The sequence below is a fragment of the Astatotilapia calliptera genome, chromosome 14 (assembly GCF_964374335.1).
Source record: "Astatotilapia calliptera chromosome 14, fAstCal68.1, whole genome shotgun sequence".
Classification (NCBI taxonomy): Eukaryota; Metazoa; Chordata; class Actinopteri; order Cichliformes; family Cichlidae; genus Astatotilapia; species Astatotilapia calliptera.
Window position 1 is genome coordinate 6,536,269 of NC_137435.1, and position 19,634 is coordinate 6,555,902.

Sequence of the window (19,634 nt, forward strand, 5' to 3'; positions counted from 1 at the left end):
TAGCAAACTTTTTTTCCCTGTAGTAAACAGTGACATATATATATATATATATATATATATATATATATATATATATATATATATATATATATATATATATATATATATATATATATATATATATACACTGGCTTATACTAAAATAGTAAATATGCATTCTAATTTTATTTTACCTGCATTTATTTCTCTTAGAAAACACTAGCGGTAAATATACGGCCTATATGAATAGCCGCAGTGAGGTAGTATACAGTATATTCGTTGTTTAAAAAGTAACAAAAATGGTCATAAAGTAAAAAGTCACCAGAGTGTATTGAAACACAGCGTTTAACCCCAAATGCCTTCACATTGGGGATGTACCATTTGCTAAGGTGAATTGCTGTCCATGGTGCTGAAACCTTTGTGGATTCGCCCAAACTATGGACCTTGTAGTGGACTAAATAGTATTTTTGCCCTGCTTTTGGTTGCATATAAACTGTATATATAAACAGTTAAAATGTAATTAATACAGACGCATATTACTGTGCCGGGCTTATACTTTAAAGGAACTATGCAGTCGGATTTTATTTTACCTGCATTTCATAGAATTTCATAGAATTTAGTTTTCTCCACAGTTATCACGGATCAACCAGAGGTCATTGATGGTTTTACCGAGCTTTTCATTCACCACCCACGTCACTGCATGTATCAGCAACTCGGTATCATTATCAGCCATTTAAAATCACATGGTGAAAAACCCTATAGGCTAGCTAAAGCCGCGATGCTGTCAATGATTAGTGTGGATGTGCTGGCACAGGGCAGGTAGAGTGAGAAAAGGAATAAGAGAGGGAGTGATTTGGAGCGAGAGAGAGAGAGAGAGAGAGAGAATGAGGGAGGGAGGGAGAGAGAGAAAGAGAGAGAGGGAGGATGCTGCCAGCGGAAAATGGCTGCTGCAACCTCAAGCCTATCCTGATACACCGAAACGACATCAAGGTGGAGAGAGAGAGCGAGAGCAAGAGAGAGAAAGATTAGGAAAATGAGAGCAGATGGAGAGAGAATGTGAGCGAGCCTGAGTGTTTCCTGAAAGGAGGATAAAAAGAGAGAGAGAGGGAGAGAGAGAGAGAGAGAGAGAGGAGACCCTGGGGTGGGCTGCTGCAAGCGGCGGGCAACACCGAGCCATGGAGGGCGAGTAAGTCCTTACATTTTCATTTTTAACATTGCACATATATATTCAATCGTCCGCCAAAAAAAAAAAAAAAAAAAACCGGATAGGAAAGAACGCCACCACCCTCAGTGTTACACCAGTATCATGCACTGTTATCACATTCGGTGCTCTACAGTTTAGCAGGCTGCCGAGAATAAAAACACCATTACGTAGTTTTGAATCAACAGCATACACCCCATTTCCGATATATCCACGCCAAATTGTGATAAATGTCAAGCCACCTACATGTGGACCTGTGCTTTTTGGATGACTGGCACACGGCATGCACGCACAAAATTAACGAAATAACAACAATTATTGTACTGAGCAAACATCGGGTGCTATGCAGCAATTCAAAAACGAAATGCGTGGTTAGTGATTGGTAAAAACAAGCACGAAATCAGTCAGTGTGTAAAATGTATGGAGGGGGGAGGCGAAATATGGCGAGTTTGGGGCCAGCATCGCGTCATTCAAGACATGGCTACAGTAAAACGAGGGAGGGATGGAGGCGTTGTGATTTTTATCAACGTGTCTCGGGGTTTCATTATGATTTTTTAAAGCCAAACTTTATGAATGAAATGTGATTTTTCTCTCTCCCTCGCTCTCCCTCATTCTCACCCCTCCTCTCCTTCTTCCCTTTTCTAATCGGGCCCCCTCCCCCCATCTCTCGTTTCCTCTCCATCCTCTCACCCACTCGTTCGTTTTTTCCTTCTTCTTCTTCTTCTTCTTCTTCTTCTTCTTCTTCTTCTTCATTCTTCCCTTTTCACACGCGATTGCATTGTATTTGGGCCTAAAACGTTTTTTGCGGCGAAATGTATAACGCGCAGTGCAGTGTCAAATCCAGTCTCGCTCCATCCCATTCATAAAAAAATATAACATAATATCGGGGTGTGTTAATGAGTGCGTGCAGCAGGGGCGGAATGGAGACAGGGAGCGTCTTAAGAAAAATAATTGCAACAATTAAAATTCAGTGTGCTTTGAAAAATGACAAAAAGATGCAGCTGTGCATGCATTACAAACACATGTCGAACTGCAGTGCTGAATTATTCAGCCGATTTGGCGAGAGCAGCTTCTTCTTCTTCTTCTTTTTGTAAGAATGCCGGGCCTCTGATGGCGATGGGTGCGTTCATTGATACGTCTATCTTGGAAACACTCATTCTTCCTCCCTCCTCCCATTTGGCCATTTCTCTCCTCCTCAACCTTGGCGTTCTTTCTATCAATTTGCTCCATAGCCCCTTAATTTTGAGCCCATATAGCTCACACTATAGCTTAACATTCTAGCTTTCAAACACTAGCAGCAGAAATGCTTAGGAAATGCTAACACCAAGCCAGACTGATACTTAAAATTAGATTTACCGGTCACATGAGTAATTGCCTTAGCTATGAGTTACTGTATGATATACCTTTGAGTGGTCATGTTGCATAGCCACGACTCATAGTCCAACTAAGCTGTCAGTTTTGTGGTTTTTGTGTGAATTTCTTTATGGAAACATGTGTGCTGGCATCAATCCTGACCCTGAAATCCTCACACTGTACTGAATTTTTGTGTTCTGAAAGTTGATCTGGCTTTACCTGTTTTCACTTGAATGACTGTGCATATCAGTTGCTGCAGGTATTTGTGCACATGTGTGTGCCAGTGTGTGTTTATTATTATAGTGCATACCAATAAGTTTATTCTGTTCATCTGGACTTAGAGCTTTTTAGTCTCAGGGTGAAGAGAAAAAGTCACTTGGATGAGTGACAAAGTCTTTCTCCCACTGAAAAGGCTACAGCCAGATGAAGAGAATAGACATTTTGGGATTTCCTAACCTGGATGATTGAGCATGCATCAAGACATTAGGATACACTGGTTAATCAGCCATGGCCTCGGCTCACTCTTGGTTTCCCTGACAGTGTGCGTGTTCGTGCGGTGGTGATGACACGTGATGACTCCAGTGGCGGTTGGGTGCCCCTTGGAGGTGGTGGCCTCAGTCATGTGGTCATATGTAAGGGGCGGAGTCATGATGGCAGGGGACGGAGGGAGTACATCATACGTGGAGAACGGCTGCGAGATCGAGCAGTGAGTGTGTGCGTGTGTTATGCCTGTCTTTGGTGACACGTTGCTTGTCAACACCATCCAAAGACTGTAGATATATGCTGTCTTAAAACTTAAGGAAGGACTAGATCTTAATTGGTTAACTAACTTCTTAAATTGTCTGGAATGATGTTTCTGTCTAGCCGGTGCTGGAGTGTGCAGTGCAAAAAGGGTTAGTGTACAACAAGGTGAACCCCATCTTCCATCACTGGCGAGTAGAGGATCGAAAGTTTGGCCTTACATTCCAGAGCCCTGCCGATGCCATCTCCTTTGAGAAAGGGCTTCAGACTGTCATAGACAAGCTCGACAGAGGTAGACATGAGCTGCGTATAAAATATGATTCATAGAAAATATGCAGGAAAACCTAAGTCATCTCTTTTTACGTTTACAAGGCTCTGACTCGCCCTCATCCTCCACGCCAGAAGAGGCCGACACTGAGGATGACGGACAAGCTGTGAGTAACCGAACAGGTCATTGTTTGACCACATATTGAATAAAATGGGTTTGTGTATTCTGTCACCTGACCCAAATGCAGTCATTGTTGATTTTTGATTTGCGGGGTGGCATGCAACCTCTATCAGTCTCATACAGGAAGTGAGTCGTCATCCAACAGCAGAAAGGAGATGCTTCCCAAACCCATCACCATAGTGACAAGCGAGTCATCGTCTACTTGCTTCGTGCGGTCGGAAGAGTTTAGTTTTGGATCCAGCCATGCTGTAACCACGCAAACACCTGCTCAGGTAGCACACCACCTCCTGCTCTAGCTGTAGTTTACTGACTAGACCATACCACTGCACTGAGAATAATGTGCACATCTTGATATGTGCATTTGTAACTGATTTTTCAGTTATTTGCACTTATTTGCAGTTATTTCTCGTCAATAAACACTTTAAAAGCTGAGTAATGATTTCTGCAGACAACCTAGAAAGAGGTTTGTGAGCTGTTTTAGATCCCCCCCCCCCCCCCCCAAAAAAAAAACCCCATCAACTGTTTTGGTTGATTTTTCCCCCCTCTGTCCCCACTGTTAAGTCCATGCAAGTTTATTTGTTCTACATTGAGAATGCATAAAGTGAGATTTTAACAGGTGTGGCCTTTTCTATTTCTTGTGTATGGATGTGGGATATCTGAGAAATGAAAACCTTCTATAACCACTGCCATAGTACACAATGTTCCTGACTCACTCTGTAATCCTACACCCTCTCCACAGATCCACACCAGGTCGGGCCAGCACCAACTCTCACAAATGACGGCTGTGTTGAATCCCCCGGCGCCCCCGCCCCCACCTCCTGCTCCACCTACTCCTCCTGTAGGTCCCCCAGCCTCATCTCCCCTGTCCCCCCTCTCACCCACTATTTCATTGCTGGAGGAGGGAGACCTGCACAGTGTGGACCCTTGCAAAGACCTGTGGGGTTCTCGAGGTTATGAGGATTACAGACGGGCAGGGGCCACAAGGACTATGGTTGGGGGGCTGACTGGCGGTGTGGTTGTTGGTGGTGGAGGAAGCCTGCAGGACAAGTCAGAGCTGTGCGTGGTTCGCTTTGAGAAGGAGCTGGCGGGAGTGGGTTCGGCGGGCTGTGATGTGACTGTGAGCCTGGACAGTAAAGCCTCCCAGCGTTTATCCTCATCGTCACCCATCTGTATGTCCATGCCCAATGCTGTATCCGGCGTGTCCTCAGGTGCCGGTTCACCCCAGGAGACGGGTAAAGGCTCGCCGTCGCCCTGCTGCATCCACACATCGCTGGCCACTCCCCGGTCGCGGACTCGTAAGAGAGGAGGAGGGGCCAGTAGTAGTGGTGACCCAGGAGCAATCTCTCCCGATGATGACAGCCCGTGCCCTCAGGCTTCATCGTCATGCTCGTCTCGCTGTGTGTACTGCCGCTCTGTTTTCAGTGCTTCAGAGAATGGGCGGGGCCGATGCAGAGATGCCCCAGACCCGGCCCTGCACTGCCTGCGCCAGTGGACCTGTGTGTGGTGCGCAGAGAGTCTGCTCTACCACTGCATGTCGGACTCTGAGGGAGAGTTCTGGGAGCCTTGTTCATGTGATGACTCAATGGGGGGCCACCCGCATCCCCTCTGCTGTGCCCGCTGGTTGGCCCTCCTGGCCCTGTCTCTCTTTGTGCCCTGCATGTGCTGCTACCTGCCTTTGCGCGCCTGCCTGCGATGTGGGGAGAGGTGTGGCTGCTGTGGGGGAAAGCACAAGGCAGTCCGATGAAGCCAGGCTTTTGGGAGGGAGGGGTTTCCTGGACCGAGGGGGTTTGGGTATTGAGAGAAGAGAGCATCCGTTAGGACGCAGAAGGTTGGCCCTAAATAGGAACAGTGCTCTCAGTAGACCCAGACCTCTGGCCCGCCAAAGCCCCACAGCCTTCCGCTGCATTCGGCTCTTTCTCTTTTCAACCTGGGGCCTTCCTCACTGGTCCATGCCTGCTGTAGGTGCATTGCACTCAGACCAGGCTCTGTGGGAGTTATAGTGGATTTATTGAGGAGTGGCTGATCTAGAGTTAGCTGTCAGTGACTTTATCACAGAAAGAAGGTGGCAGAGGCAACAGTGAAGTGTACACTGTTTCAAATGTCCGTTTTTTTTTTTTAATTTAGAAAGGAAAAAAAACTCAAAAAACAAAAGATGTTTATATATATGATTGTTATAATTTTAATTGGTATATTTTATTAAATGTAAAACATATTGACAGAATCCCCAAATGGCACACACATTCACGTACTCACAAACATGAGATCTTGGGGAAGTTATTTGTTCCATGTTGGCCTGTTTATCAGTCAGATGAACAGATGTCACCCTTTACCTCTAATTTTACCTCAGATGTTACTAAAAACAAGGAAAGAAAAAAAGGAGAGATGTTTGGTGTGAATGAGCACATGGTGCATGCAGTCTTCAAGAGAGTACAAGCATCTGAGACCACTAGTGTTGTCCTTTGATTATACCGCATTATACCACAATGGGAGAAAGGTTATCAAATGCAAAGAGACAATTATTGTTAAGGGAAGTTGCAATGATGACCACCAAGACTTAAAAGTCATAACATGATTCATAATGATCCTTTGTAACCAAACACATGGTTACTTTTTTGTTTCCAAAAAGAAAAAAGGAGAATATGTGTCTAGCATTCAGCACCCTCACATTTGCACATACATGTATTTTTCCCATATTCCCAAGTATTTTCAATATATATCATAGAAATCCTCATATCCCACCACTGTACTTGTTGAATCAGTCAAGGTGCTTACAACTGAGGCCTCTGAGCGAGTCTATTCTACCTAATGTACACAGTGACTGCACTGTCCCCAAAGAAAAACAAAACAGGACCCCATGGTAACCAATCTGTTGATGTGTCTCGGCCTCTGTGTGAGACACCACCAAAAATTTAAGTGCAATGAACAATGTTTCAAAATTTATTTTTGTACTGGTTAGTCATGTTAGTATACACTAAGCAGTAATGGAAAAGTGTTGAAACTGAATACTGTAGTGTGTTGCTGTGCTCGACATCAAGCATAAAAACAGGAACACAAAGTTGTCTTTGAGCAGCAGCACGTAGCTCGCAGGTGCGACATTCGAACGCGTCTGCTGCAGACTGTTGACGCTGTGATTAGAAAAAGACACATTAACTTGAAAACACTGAACGAAACAGGCGATGCGGTTTTTATATTGCTTTAAGTGGAAGGTCAAAAAAGCTGCTATTTTTACGCTATTCTATTCAAACGTTCCCACTGCCTGTTGTCAACTGGAGTGGTTGCGTGATTTAGAAACAAAGCTCCAAGTTTCTGTTCCACCCAGGGTGCGGAAGATTTTGTAAATTTAAAGCTGGCATTAAAGATGAATTTGCCCTGAGACATTTTTAAAAATGTTGCTGGTGATGTACCTTGCATTTCTATGTTTTATTTTGCTGATTGGCAGGATACATTTCTACTTCCAGTTAATAACCAGTTAAAGGTGCATTAATAGTTCATTTAGACCAAGAAATGGACAAAAAAAATCCTTTCATTTTTGTAGGAATTCCTTAGAATACAGGTACAGGGATATTTGTTTACAGTATGTCTTTTTGTTTCACCTTACAAATTGCCACATTGCATAAAAGCACACCAGTTCCACTATAGAAAGGTGCGTCACTTCCAAAATTAAATACAACAAGAAAATTTGGGCTTTTTCTGTTAAGTGAAAAAACTTAAATAAGGCCATAATGGTTATATAATATGTATTAAATGCAATAAGCTTTAAGTCATTAAAAAAAATCATCACAAAGTAAAAAAAGTTGATTGTTGTTGATTTTGCAGCTTTAAAAAAAACAAAAGTCAACAAATTTAAATAACACATGGAATGTACTGAGAATCCCAGAAAGGTAATACAAGTGTAAGTGATGGATATACCTTTTTTTGTATAAGGAAACCAGTGCTGACCGAGTTTCGTTGTCTCAAATGCAGCATCACCTGGGTGGACTTTAAATTATGGCAGAATGAACCTTTCAGAAGCTTCACCATGTTATTTACATTTTAAGTTTAGCCAAGAATTTTTATCCAAAGTGACTTAAAGTGAGTGAAGAGACAGTAGGGTTCAGAGTCAGGACATGCAACTGCTGATGAACACAAGCCTCGATCTCTTGGTTATGGGACATTGTCTTTACTACTAGGCCAGCCTGCCAACATTGTTGGTCCTCTTAATTTTTTAATTTTTTTAAAGACGCCCTGTCACAATGGCAGGAAATCCAAACCCAGTCACAAGACTGCCATCCCCTGATTCAAAACCTTTGTCTTTCTCTCTCACACACACACACACTCACACACACTCTCTCCACAAATCTGATAGATCCTCACACACAGACACACGTGTTCACTCGATGGTGCAGAACTAGTAAAGCCATTGCACACAGTTTGCTGCTTCTGGTTCAGAAATGGTGTTAGAGTACAGTACTGACAGTCATGCGATCACAATTGCAGGCCCCATTCTTACATCTTAATAAATGTGCCTTTTGATTTGAGTAATCAATAACTTATGATTTCTAAGTAACTCTGTATTAAGTACTATTTCCTTTTTTGATTATTAATTTCTGCCAATGTGCATATTTTCAAATGTACGTATTTATTAGTTTCAAAGTAATTAATGAGATATTACCTGTTTATTTATTTATTGAGATATTTATTCTGATTCTTTATTTTTTTGAGACAGGTTTTTATCTTCTGTGCTGTCTTACTTCTGACTTTGTGCCAATGTGCTGCTTTGAGGTGTTACATATCGTGGGTTTGTATCATTATTAAACCCTCACTCTATATTTTAAAAGCGTTTTCTTCTTTCTCATGTGTGCATGTATAAAACTCACTGTGCCGTTTCCCAAACACTGGTTCAAATTGCTTTATAACTGTTCCATAGAGCTGTGGAAGGAATCTTTTTTTTTTTTTTTAAAGAAAAAAGCCTATAAATGTATTCTTTTGTTAAACACACATTTATTTCTTGCCTTTGATTATTACTCAAATATTTATATTATATTTTGTAAAAAAAAAAAAAAAATTAAGGAGACTAGTTTTCTAAATCTGCATCTCTCCTACAGGAACAGGACTTTACAGTAAGCTACAACAGAATATAACAAGTGACCACTAGAGGGCAGGAACATTGCCTTAAAAAAAGATCCACAAGTATTAAAAAGGGAGGAAGAAGACACAAATTTTCCATTAAAATAAAAACAAAACAACACCCCCCACAACCACCACCAAAACTGTGATTAGCTGTTATCCTTTGGATGCTGGGGTCCATTACTTTGCAGAATACATGTGCTGCCTTTTATGTTTGAGGATCTCAGTGGAGGTGAGGGTCAGTTCTTGATTGCACACATCACAGTGATAAACTCTGGTAAGGCTTGATGAAGAGCTTGCTTTTCCACCCTCTGGCTCTGAAATAAAATACAAAATAAAAACACACACAGTTGGCAAACGCACGCACACTTCGTATCAAATTCTTTAGCTCTTCTAAAATAAAGTATGTGGCCTAACGCTTAATGTGTTAAACCAATCAGAGTACAAAAGAAATTCCTGACCTTCCTCAGGCTGCTGCTGTTCTCCAGCCGGCCTGCAGGAAACTTCATGATGCATTCTTTCCAGTGGAGTTAGAGGCATGTACAGGTCACAGTTGGGACAGCTCCAGAAAGTACGTAAGCACTCACTGTAGAGGTCTTTTGAATCCTGCGAATCATAATTTAGAAATACTAAAATAATGCGTAGATTTAATAAGACAAGCTGCGCGGTTTCATTCCAAAATGATCTGTTTTCATGCATGAACAAAATACTCGAGACATTAAACCTAGAACTGACCATCTATTGTTTTAATTTTTAATTGTATTTTTTCATTATAACTTGGTTGAGGAAATGGCACCTTATAATCCATATACAGCCAAACTGCAGGTCTTTAACTATTTTTTGTCTGATGTCTCTGTTGATGCAGTTAGGTTAAAATCCTGGTTCTTACGTACACTCTGCATCTATATGAATAACATTTAGAGGGACAGTCTAGTATATAACAGTAATTTTGAGGGTCATTGTCTAAAAAGTTATGGATTCCACGTACAAGGTAAAAGTATTTCAAAAAAATGCATTTTGTCACTTGTATTACTTTGGAAGAGATTAAATTTCTGGCATAGCTTTTGATTTTGGAGGTTGATAAGTGAAACAATATATAAAGAACTCTCAAATAACTTTTTAAAAACCCCAGACAAACTTACAGTCATGAAAAAGAAATTTCCAATGTCTTTCATTTCTGTGGTTTCAAATATCAGGACATATTAAAAAAAAAAATCACCTGGTCCTAACTATATTCTTTCTCATGAGAGGTTTAAGCATAGCCCCTTAAGGTCCTGCCAGCATTTCAAGTGGGCTGAGGTCTGAACTTTGGCAGGGCTATTCCAGCACCTTGATTCTTTTCTTATTCAGCCAGTCTGCTGTAGATGATCAGTTAGCCAAGCTTTAGCTGTCAGATAGATGGCGTCACATCTGACTCCAGTATACTTTGTTATACACAGGAAGACTCCAGACCAGCAAACATCCAAACCTACTTTAACACAGGTGGTCACACTTGCAGATGTTCAATTAATCAAGTGCATTTGATTAACAACTGGCTGCTACTTTCCATCTTAATTCACATGAAAGCAATTTGGGTAATTATTACTTTTATTATATTTATATATATGTTTCATTTTCTTAATTTTGGGATGTTTTTAGGATGTTTTAGAGACCAGATGATTTTTTTAAATTATGTTCTGATATGTAAAACTCTAGAATTGTCCTTCTTTCAACTTCCATTGCTATATAGGGAATGTAATATGTAAATACAGCCCTAAGAGCTGAAACAATAATTTCTTTGAAACTTTAACTCAATGCATTTCTGAATTGCTGCTGTTTTTAGACAAACTCACAGCCAGACAGTTGTAGGTGAAAAAGTTGGTGACACGTAGGCCTCCTTTAATGGGGTCTGGCTTGGCCTCGGCTCCTGGAAACAGCGGGTTTAAATCTCCAGCTTTAGTGTTCGACGACACAGACTCAGACTGAGGACCAATGTACAGGTTCTGGGTCTGGAAAGCTGAGAGTCGCCGAAGGCTATAAGTGACCTGTCAGGGAAAGTAAAAAATACACAAAAAAACATTTTGACTATTAACGTATTGGTCTTATGTACATTGTTTACATTTTATCAGCTGTTTAGTGATGTGTTAAATTGTTTCTGGAACAAATGGGCGATTCTTCTAACTTTATCGTTCTGCTTCTCTGTGTTCTAGGATCATCAAGTGATGGCCATTATACAGTAACAACCAAGCTGGCACATCAGTACCTCAGTGTAGAGCAGAAAGCGGACCAGGCTTTCACTCAGCTTTTGCACAACTCTGCGGGACACCCCCTGCCCGACTGCTGCTCCCCCTGTTGAGTTCTGTCCCAGCTGGGCCTGCAGCAGGCGCTCCCACTCAGCCCTGAGAGTAAGCGCTGTGGACAGCACCTTCAGAGCCTCCTCTGGCTCCTTCAGCTCCAACTCCAGCCAGCCGTCCACCACTAGTCGCGCACAGTCAGCGTTAGTGTCCACTGAGTTTGCTACCAGCAGCAGCGCCTGGTGAACAAATTAGAAATGATTAATACATCATATATGAACTGGCAAAAACTGGAAGTAATGGAAGAGACGATGAAATAAAACCATAACCTGACACAGAATCCCCCAAAAAGTTTTCTTTCCCACAGCCATTATTCATCCGTATATTCTGATGTTCCTCTCTTTATTAAACCTGCACACTGACAACATTGTGCCACAGTTCTTGCTACTTAATATGTTACTAAGTGAAAAAAATAAACTAAACTGGAAGAAAGGAATACACCCTCCAGTTTAATTTACTGTCCCATGTGTGGTGCGTACCCAAATAGCACATCGTAATACAAAGAGAATTCCATGTAATCCAGGTTAGTTTAATTTAAAGCATGCAACTTGGTGCAACACTGGAGCGAGTGCATTAATGGATTTCAAGAAAATATTACTATGTTAAGTATTTGTCCTACTCTGAATCGGTAATAGCATCGAACTGGATTCGTTTTGTTTACATTCACAATATCAGGTGTCTTTAAGATAATACAGAGCATTATTATCCAACATGTTTTTTTGTTTAAATGTAGTGGTTTGTGGAGGAAATAGGGATATCCCACATCAGGTACTAACTTGTAGCGCTGGAACCCGCACACAGTTTGACAAATAGGGTTTGTTGGTCTCCAACAGAGTGACGAAGGCTAACAGCTGGTGTTTGGTGCTGTCTCTCCTATCAGGCCCTGCAGGCAGGAAACACAGATGACATGTGAGATATTCAATAGAAGATCAAAGGTAAACTCAGTGATCAGAGGGCGGAAAAAGAGAGATTTTGTTTAACTGGAAACAAATGAAAGCACTGCTGACCCTTTATTGCCTTGAGCAGGTTACGGTTTCTCTTTGTCATATAAAGTTGGACTTTATATGACAGGAAATGTGGTTTCATATAATAAATCAGATTAGTGAAGATGTTGTTTTTGCTAGTTTTAAAGTAACCTTGAAAAAGAAATGCTCCTCCTTGGTATCTGATTGAGAATTTAGGCTGTGAAATGTAAAATTGTTTAGGAAAATCTGTGAAATGCTGTGTTTAAATATCTTAAAATATAATTCTGACCAGATTAACCCACCAATGTAAAAGCATTATCTAATTACAAGCCAAATTTGTACAAATATCAAAAATACTTTTATTTACAATCCAATCTAATTTGTCAAAGAAAAATTCAAAATATCAGAATCAACCAAGCATCTAAGCGTGAACTGATGGTCAAAGAGAATCAAACAAATACAAATACAGTGACTCTTTTTATGAGGGACAGATTAAGATTTTTACAAATTAGACATCACATAGAGGTGGTAACTCTTTGGATAAGACGTAGTCTGTTGTTCCGAGGATCTTTATAAAAGCTTATAAATCAATGCCAAGGTTTAGATGTTTTCCTAAATGATACAGTGGATTAACAGAATGAAAGAAGAAGGCATAATACGCATAAAGGAAAATTAGAAAAAGAGGGAATTTCATACTGTAGCTGAAAACATGGGGAAAATTAAATACATAACAATGAAAAAGTATATTAACTCTGTCTTGGAGAGAGTTTCGATGAAAGAACGTGATGAGATTCTTCACCTGCACAAAGCAGTTTTTGAAATTTCTCGAGGAAATTGTTGCTGGAGGGGTTTTATTCCCCCATTTTTTTGGTGTTGTACACTACTACAGCAATACTGGTGTAAGGTGTAAGACGAGCATGGAATAAATATCCAATGTAAAAGTGCCCCTTTCTGTTAAGGTTTGAGACTAGATATATTAGAAGAATGAAATAAAAATAAATATTTGTTCAGTATTTTCTGATAGCCAGTAAGAAAGCTCTTATAAGAAAAAGGTTAGCATCAGTCTCAACAGAGAAAGGAAGGTGAAAGTTTGTACACTGTTGGGAACTTTGGACAAGAGGTATCATCAGATCAACTGTGTAACGGCTTTTATTTTACATCTTCTGTACAAAAAATAAAATAAAAAATAAGAATGTGAAGGTAGGTTGTACCCATTTCTCCAGTGTCACCCTCAGGCACCTGTAACACTTCTGGGTCACTGGCAAACACACTGGTTGGGTGAATCACCACTCCTTGCTTATTCCTTGTGTGAAACACCTACACAACATAAGATCACAAAATGGAAGTTTCATTTTTCTCCTTACTTAATTTTTTTCAGTCACCATAGAAATAATCAGATTACTGTATATTCATACGTTATAAAAGGAAATTCAGTGTAGAAGGAAGCCTGACCTGGTCAGAGTCTTTGCGGGTGGAGTTGTGTTCATCGGGCAGTGCCAGCTGAGGGTACAGGCCTCTGCAAAGCAGGAGCTTGAGCAAAGCCTGCTGGTGTGAGGACAAGTCCTGACTGACAGCCTCCTGCAGCTCTGACACATTATGCCGTAACTTGAACTTCACCTCCTATTGCAAACCAAACAGCACCATGGGAAAAAAAAATATTAATAATAACAAAACTGACTTCAGCTTTTCACCAGAGCCTGCTATACTTGCTGCTTTATTTGAAAGTTGAACTTACTAGTTTGAAAAACAGGAATAGATCATATTTTTAATAAAAACTAGGCAAAACAAAACTTGGGATGGGATGTGATAAAATTAAGAACAAGTTTATAGTGATATTTTTTTCTGTTACATCTTCTAAGATACCTGTATGTCCAAGTTCTGTCCAGACCCCTCCTTGTTCCTCTTAGACCTTCCTGTTTCCTCTGTGTCTGATCCTGAAGAGTCTCCTTCCTGACCCTCCTCCAGCCTCAGGACTTTACGTTTGCTTCCCTCCTGCTGTTCATGATCTCTCTTCAGCTGATGCAGCTTTCTTCTCTCAGTTAGCCTCTCCCTGCGTTGCACACGGTCACCACCAGAGGGAGTGCTATCTTCTGATTCCAGCAGGCTGTGGCTCCTCAGCAAGTCCTAATAATGAGAGGGATTTCAATACTCGTTGTCAATCGCTAAAAAGCCTGAAAATGTTTTATGAATGTATGAAATGCTTTGTGAGGAGCCTGCCTTGAACTGTCTGCGTAGGTTCACCATCTCATACAGCCGCTGCTCCTCCAAGCCTCTCCTTCTGCACCATTTTCTTGATCCACCACCTCTCTCCCCTTTTACCTGTTTTCGAAATCAGTTTTGCGTCCAGTGAAGACCATTTTATGACCTAACTGCTCCAGTGTTGATTCTCATAATATTAAACATCCAACACAACATGATGCTTGTTTTACTGACCTCCACCCAGGCATTGAAAGTGTTGAGGAGGGTAAAGGGGTCTCCTTGGTTGCTATGCAGGGGCTGCCGGGCAGTGGCACAATCTGGATTGTGCTGTGAACTACGCAGGAAAGGTGACTGAACGCTGAGGGCTGCTGCCACCGTCAGCACGGGCTCCACCAAGTTAAACAAACAGCCCAGCACCAGCATCTTCCCTAAACAGACACAAACATGCTTAACCTGAATCCAGCTGATGGATGATCACAAGACCACCACTGTGTCACTGTCAATCCATGTGAAACTTTGTATAATTACTTTTTAATGAAAGAAAAGCCTTAAATTATGTATATTACGTATTTTAACGTTTTAAAAACGTTCTTGTTATTTCTTCCACTTTATTTCACTCTCTTGCAAGCATCCTAATAGTGACTTAGGAAAAAACAAAAACAAACAAACAAACAAACTCCAACATGGTTCTGCTGTATGAAATCTTACCTATGACCACATCAACGGGAAGCTGTGCCAGCAAACTACCAATAGACGTCAGTTCACCACGACTGTCTAGCGCCCCCTGTTCCTTTAGATAAAAAACAGCATTCTGGATACTTGCAGCCGGGGGTGGATCAATAAAAACAAAGGAGAGTGGATCTCCAAGAGACATGCTCTTCATCTGCAAGAACAGAAATGAATAGATGAAGTTAAAACTTATGCAGAAGAGTTTAAAAAAAATCTATTACTATTCTACTAACCTGCTATTCACAGAATCTTATTACCTGAAGAATGAGGGAGTCCAGAGCAACTCTGTGGATTTCAGGCACAGGATAAGGTGCGAAAGCATTGTAGTCAGACTCTGAGTAGAGCCGGTAGCAAACGCCCGGACCCGTACGACCAGCTCGACCTTTTCTCTGCTCAGAGCTGGCTCGGCTGATCCAGAACTCTTGTAGGCGTTGCATCTTGGCTTTAGGGTCAAAACTCATTTCTTTCACCTTTCCTATAAAGCAACAACAATTTTTATAGTTGCCGTTCTACTTTTAAGTAGTGCATTATTTTGCTGTCGTTAACACTATAGCATTCTCTATTTTAAAAAGCTAAACAAGAAAATGTAGCTTTGCACATTCAACTTCTCTGAAGCCTTTTACTGTACGTCCTCATTTAATTACGTTTTGTCATTTAAAACAAAGCTTTGCTGCAAAATTTAAATTTCAAGGATGGACCATCAAACTCTAGGGGGTGAGAATAAATGTACCACTCGTTCCATACCTGAATCAACAACAAAGCGCACTCCATCTATTGTGACTGATGTCTCTGCAATATTGGTAGAGATGATGCACTTTCTCACCCCAGGAGGAGCAATATCAAACACCTGAAGAGTAACACAGTAACAGAGGCACAATTAGAATTAGAAAATCGTAACTCTAAATAACAGCTTAAAAGCTGACTGTACCTTATCCTGCTGAGCAATTGAGAGGGTGCTGTGCAGTGTTAAGATTATCCAGCGACGTGTGTGTGTGGCATAAATCTGACAGGCCTCCTGGATGGTGGAGATCTCTGCCACACCGCTAAGAAAGAGCAGCAGGTCACCACGCTCCTCTGGGGGGTAACGCTGATCGATGCCCTGCAGGATGCGCAGATACGGTCTAGGATCCAGTTTCTCAGACTTTGAGGACTGCTCCTCAGGAGGAATGGGCTGGTAAATAACCTAAGTACCATGCCAGAGGGGAAAAACAGGACATTAAACAAAAACAACTCTCAGACATGTCTGCTACTTTGATACAAAATTTTACCATTTAAATTTGTAAATAGAAACCAACATCTAGACTACCAAAATTTGCATTGTGCACTTAAAACAAATACAGCAAGTACAATCATTTTTTAAAAAGTGGCTTTCTTAAAACTTCAATCATTTGACTCGTTGTTTGCATTTTATCCTAAATTAAAAATATATATATAAAGAATGAAAATGTTTTGGGCCAGTATCTTTCCAGTGCATGTTTTTTGCCTACTAGATGCAAGAGGCAAAGTTTTAAAAATCACATCATCTTGAGTAAAATGCATATTTACACCTGTGTTTAGGGTTTGCCTCTGGTTACCTGAATAGGAAACAGCCTGCCTGGGACCTGCAGTACAGGAGCACCGCTGAAATAGTTAGAGAACAGTTTGATGTTGATGGTGGCTGACATGAGGATGAGACGTAGGTCTGGGCGGTCAGCCAGCAGAGAACGCAGGACCCCGAGAAGAAAGTCACAATGGAGGTGTCTCTCATGGACCTCGTCAACAATCACAACCTGGTACCGAGCCAGCGTACTGTCCTGCTGGATCTGTCGAAGCAGCAGCCCCTCTGTAAGGAACAGCAGCTTGGTTGCTGCGGTTCGACTTGTCTCAAAGCGGATCTGGTACCCCACCTGAAAAAGACCAATAACATTTGTGAGCTCCAAGAAACTGAAAAATATCATATATTTAATGCAGTTATAATGAAGTCAGTGTTTTAAGCAAATTTCTATAATATATTTCACTAAATTAAATATGGATTTTATTCTACTTGCTGTAGTTATCCTCATCTAGACGGAAAATAATACAGTTGGGTGAATAAGTATTTGATCCTCATCTGAATTAGTCAGTTTGCTCACTTATAAAGAAGCAAACAGCCTCTAACTTTTATGGTAGTTTCATTTTAATAGAGCAAGACAGAATATCAACCAATAATCAGGAACAAAAAACAGTCCATAAAAATTTTAAATTCATTTGCATGTTACCGAGTGAAATAACGATTTGATTCCCTACAAAGCCGGCAGAATTCTGGCTTCCACAGATTGGCTGTGTATCCACGTAACAAACAATTTACAATCAATAAATCAATTACAGATACTTCTGCTTTCTGAGTTATGTATATAAAGCATACCTGTCCACAGAATCAGTTTCTTTCATTTCAACCTCTATCAAAGGATGTCAGGGAATCAGTTTTGAGATGCCAAGCAGCAACCAAGAAACTTAAAGAATTTAGAGATTTATGTAAAGACAAGAGGGCCAAAATCCCCCCTGAGATGTGTGCAAACCTGGTGACCAACTACAATGTCTTACCATCATGCGTGCCCACAAGGGTCAGGGTACTAAGTCATGTTTTACTTGGGGATCAAACACTTATTTCACTCAGTGGCATGCAAATCAATTTATAACTTTTATCTAAAATGGTGGAGGGTTTTTTTTAGTCTGTTTTTAAGATTTTTGGTTAATATTATGTGTATCTCCATTAAAATAAAACTAGCGGTAGTATAAAAATGAGAGACCATTCATTTCTTTGGACGTAGGCAAACTTACAAACTCAGCAAGGGATCAAATAACTATTTACTCCACCATATGTTAAAATTGTATTTATTCTGCTCAAATATTGATTATATTCTTTTTCTATTTCCTTTTTTCCCTCCTTTTAGTTAACCGATGAGCAAAATTCCAGCTGATATTTTTTCGGTCAACAGATGGACCCGAATTATAAAGTAAGTTTTTAGAGTTTCCTAAAGTTTCCATAAAGTCATTTTACTTTGTACTTTTAACTGTTTTGGATGAAAGGTTGGGATTGAATTCAACAAATGTAACAATCTGTCCTGACAAACCTTTGATCCATACTGATTGAGGCTCTCAAAGCTGACTCTCTTTGCGAGGGATATACAGGCAATGCGCCGAGGCTGGGTGCAGGCGATGTTATTGAAGCCAGCAGAGAGAAGGTACTGAGGGACTTGGGTTGATTTTCCACAGCCCGTGTCCCCTGCCACTACAACCACTGAGTGAAGTCGCACCAGCTCCACTATCCGATCCCGGTACTGGAAGATGGGCAGGTTCTTCTGCTCCCGGCGAAGTTTGGCAATTTTTCCAAAACTCTGTTTCTGGCTAAAATCCAGGAAATGCAGGAGCGCTAGGCGGCAGTCGGAGACCTGTTGAGCCCCTGGTCCGGAGGACCTCTGTCTGCTTCTATGCTCTGATTTTCCCATGCGCTCCTCGATGTCCCTGGTGCACACAGATACGTTAATCCGGTAGCGAGCATCGTACTCTTTGGGAAGGCCAAGATCCACCTTGCCCCTGTCCCTCCCTTTGTCTTTGTCCTCCTTTCTGATTTCCGCGCCTGACATGTCTCTCTTCGTTTTAAACCTCTGGAAGCGCTCAAAGAAAGCCCAGAACTCTTTATGTTCAGAGCTGCCAACCTGGATGTAGTCATGCTCCCGGAAAAAGATTTCGTCCAGCTGGGCTCGGCATTGCGAGCTGCCCCAGTCCCAACTCCTCTTCTCTGAAGCCATAGCGTTACTAGCAAAAAACAGCGTTACTTACCTCCACCAGAATTAAGCAGGAGGCGGGTTAACCCCCCATATAATACACAACTTCCACATGTATTCGCCTTTCCAGGCTCGTAGCAGCCTTATGTTACATCTATACTAGATAAACTAGAGAGCGCATTTCAAACCCTAAAGGTTTACATTTGCCTGAATGACACGAATCTTTAATACTGCTTTAAAATGCTAAATACAGACAACTGTATATTAAAAAATAAAAGCCGGTGGGAAAACTGGAAAGTCTAAATAGGGGACAATAATACGGGTGGACAACTTCCGTTCCATCCTTTAAAATCTTCCGATCTTCCGGCGAAAGCCAGCGTTTAAAAAAGAAATGGTGATTTGAAGAGATGTCACGCCCTAAACCTGCTCCTCACATGATTAATTTGAATTTGCCTTTGTCCATGGTAGAATGATCGTAAAGTATATCTTTAATTACTAAAAAAAAAAAAAAAAGAAAAAAAAAGGGGGGACAAGAATTGGGTGGACAATTATTTGAGATTTCCGCAAATCCACAAAGGGTCAAATATATACTTACACCCCCACTATTAGTTGTAAACATGTTCCTTTGCAAGTTGCACCTCAACCAGATCATTTTGGTACCCATCAACAAACTTCTAGTATCATTCTGGCACCCTTATGCTACAAAATGTGGTGTTCTTATGTTTGAAAGCTTCACCTTTACTCCACCTCTTGTCAATGCGGCTTAATAATTCAGTCTTTGAATTAGGAGCTTCTTTCTTGGTTGGAACCCTCTCAGTCCATGGCAAAGTAAAA

General features: G+C 41.0%; 2 protein-coding genes across 2 annotated transcripts; one reads left to right on the forward strand and one right to left on the reverse strand.

Annotated features, from left to right (window-relative positions):
• Positions 1-739: 739 nt before the first annotated feature.
• Positions 740-5,607, forward strand: spred3 (sprouty related EVH1 domain containing 3). The gene is made up of 6 exons (XM_026193341.2): positions 740-1,165; positions 3,074-3,239; positions 3,398-3,566; positions 3,647-3,708; positions 3,836-3,994; positions 4,462-5,607. Exons 1-6 carry the CDS (start codon positions 1,155-1,157, stop codon positions 5,464-5,466), a joined length of 1,572 nt encoding a protein of 523 aa, XP_026049126.1. The 5' UTR covers positions 740-1,154; the 3' UTR covers positions 5,467-5,607.
• A 3,078-nt stretch (positions 5,608-8,685) lies between these two features.
• Positions 8,686-19,124, reverse strand: dhx34 (DEAH (Asp-Glu-Ala-His) box polypeptide 34). The gene is made up of 16 exons (XM_026193190.2): positions 18,147-19,124; positions 16,629-16,940; positions 15,983-16,237; positions 15,799-15,901; positions 15,312-15,529; positions 15,034-15,208; positions 14,560-14,753; positions 14,344-14,445; positions 13,990-14,250; positions 13,579-13,746; positions 13,338-13,443; positions 11,938-12,044; positions 11,071-11,340; positions 10,661-10,852; positions 9,290-9,434; positions 8,686-9,145 (listed from the first exon to the last, which is right to left on the reverse strand). Exons 1-16 carry the CDS (start codon positions 18,822-18,824, stop codon positions 9,009-9,011), a joined length of 3,423 nt encoding a protein of 1,140 aa, XP_026048975.2. The 5' UTR covers positions 18,825-19,124; the 3' UTR covers positions 8,686-9,008.
• Between the last annotated feature and the right edge of the window lie 510 nt (positions 19,125-19,634).